At 38.9% G+C, this 2,334-nt stretch overlaps 1 protein-coding gene across 1 annotated transcript in view; it reads right to left on the reverse strand.

Moving 5' to 3' along the window:
* LOC106107763 (spectrin alpha chain-like) overlaps positions 1–2,334 on the reverse strand; it is an 18,834-nt gene that overhangs the window by 9,017 nt on the left and 7,483 nt on the right. Inside the window, exons 11-15 of the mRNA XM_013288764.1 lie at positions 2,002–2,241; positions 1,671–1,805; positions 523–657; positions 310–435; positions 38–229 (exon numbers count right to left, since the gene is read on the reverse strand). Of these exons, the coding sequence (XP_013144218.1) occupies positions 38–229; positions 310–435; positions 523–657; positions 1,671–1,805; positions 2,002–2,241 (828 nt within the window). The remainder of the gene's footprint in view (positions 1–37; positions 230–309; positions 436–522; positions 658–1,670; positions 1,806–2,001; positions 2,242–2,334) is intronic.

The raw sequence follows: 2,334 nt of genomic DNA on the forward strand, positions 1-2,334 counted from the left end.
GACTTTTTAATACCTAAAGAATAAAAAATACACAAACCTGCATCTGAGTCTTAATCTTGAGCGCAGCTTCTGTCTGTCCGACTGTCATAAGCTGGACGGCGATCTCGTTCATCTCTGCGAGACGGACCTCATTAGCGCGCAAGTCGTTCTGGAAGTCGTCGAACTTCTTCTGCATCACCTCCACCTGCTCCAAGTCCTCGCCCACGTCCTGCACTTGCGCGTGCATCTCCTACGCAACACAAAAAAATTAATTCATTTTCTTAAGATATAGAAAACTGGGAAAACAGTTCAGTGAAATTGAATTTATACCTTGTCTTTGATCCATGTTGCAAGTTCAGCGGCTTCACGTACTAGCACATAAGCTTTCACAGTTTCGTTCAGCTTGTTCTGCCTCTCGCGCGCCAACCCCAGTAGGTTGTCATACTGGCCCTCAATCTACAAATACACCAGAAATTACATCAACTATAATATTATGAAGCACAAATTGAAAACTAATTTTGCGTTTATATCTTCAATTTGTACCTGGTTCTGTCGGGCAGCGATAGAGCTGGAGTCAGCGAGGTTCTGCTGCGAGGATGAGAGGCCGGCATCGATCTTCTTCACATATGCGGCTGGCACAAAGCCCTGGCGGTCGTTCACCTCCACCTTCCACCAGTCCTGGAGGAAAATAATAAACCATGAGACACAACATCACTATGTTTCCGTGTTAACATTTTCTAAACAATTGTTTTACGTTTGTGTTAACTATATAGTTATATTAACACCTTGATAATTCTCACAATAAACACTAGTCATAAACTTGCTATATCGTGATCTCACGGTTCTCACATATTATTTGCATTACAAGAAAAAAAAATCTTTCATAACTATTTAAAAGAATAGATTAAAAAAACAACTATTTTCATAATAACGCAGGTATTCCATCTCTACTTAATGTTATTTATGAAAAACATTTGAGAAGAAAAAAAAAACTCAATTTAATGAATTATCTATACGCACAAATATGCCAAATTATAACTTAATGAAACACAATAAAGTATATTTTACAACAAAACTCACATGCGATAAAATTTCATTATCTTTCTTCTTGTTACTAACAAAAACATTCTCAATGATCACCGCCAACAGCCAACTGAGGACTATCATATTAATTACACAAGCCTCATACAATCACTGATATGTATCTACATAAGTACATAATATATCACTGAGATAATACAATAAATACATAATTGTTTCGGAGACTTGCGCGCGGTGTGCGAGGCTCGATATAAATGAGCGACGTCGTTACGTAAATATAAGCGGATAACGGTAACGAGACGAATCCCGAACAATGCGCATTATGACCAGTGTTATACTTTGAATTACTCACAAAATCGGAATGATTGTTATGTTAAAATATTAAGTGGCCATCATAAGTTATATGTTCTACAGACGAGATCTCCGATAGACATTTACATTGTAAAGTTAACAATATGTTGTTAGGAACTGACCCCAATCGTAACTGCAATAATGCTCAAAACATTTATTTTCCTGACGTTAAGCATATTGGCATATTTACCCTTTGGCTTCATACATAGTGAGTGTTAAGTTAAAGAGTGCAAAAATGTATAAGATATTTCTGAAAGTTTCCTGCAAAGTGAATAAGTCCAAGGGATTTGTGTGTTTACCTTGTTATTGGAGTTGAGTAGAGTGAGCACGTCGCCGCGCTTCATGGAGACCTCGCGCGGGGACTTCTCCGCGTAGTCGTAGAGCGCCACCACGCACTCCTTGCCCGATACATCCACCACCGGTGACTCTTGTTGCTGCACAGCACATTTATTTAAATTTTATTTAAATTCAATTCAGCCATTTAGGCTTCAAACTCAAACAAACATCCATCCATCCATCTAAACTATCCCATTTATAATTTTAGTATGAATCATGATAATAGATTTCTACATCAGTAAATTCTTTTTCCTCATTGTAAAGTTTCCCTAGTAGAAAAAAGCATATACATACCCTGCAAGAGTTGGCCTGTTCGCGCAGTGCTTTAATGGTGTTGCCGAACGCCTCAAGGTCGGAGAGCAACGCCTCGTGTTTTTTGAGCAGAGCCTCGGAGGAGTCCTCGTCCTTGCCGTAGTCCTGAGTGTTGGCCATCGGCTCCTTCTCGCGCATCCATGACTCAGCCTCGTTAGCGTCCGCGAAATACTGCTGTGCTTGCAAAGAATCCTCCAGGTCTTGTTTACGCTGCAAGAATTTACACATAATTTAATTTAAGAATTTGAGGTACTTTGTTGCTTTTTCTTAACATCGAAAAACAAAATTAGTATTGTTATAGAATAGTTAACCTGC

Source organism: Papilio polytes, unplaced genomic scaffold (assembly GCF_000836215.1).
Source record: "Papilio polytes unplaced genomic scaffold, Ppol_1.0 DF821845.1, whole genome shotgun sequence".
NCBI lineage: Eukaryota > Metazoa > Arthropoda > Insecta > Lepidoptera > Papilionidae > Papilio > Papilio polytes.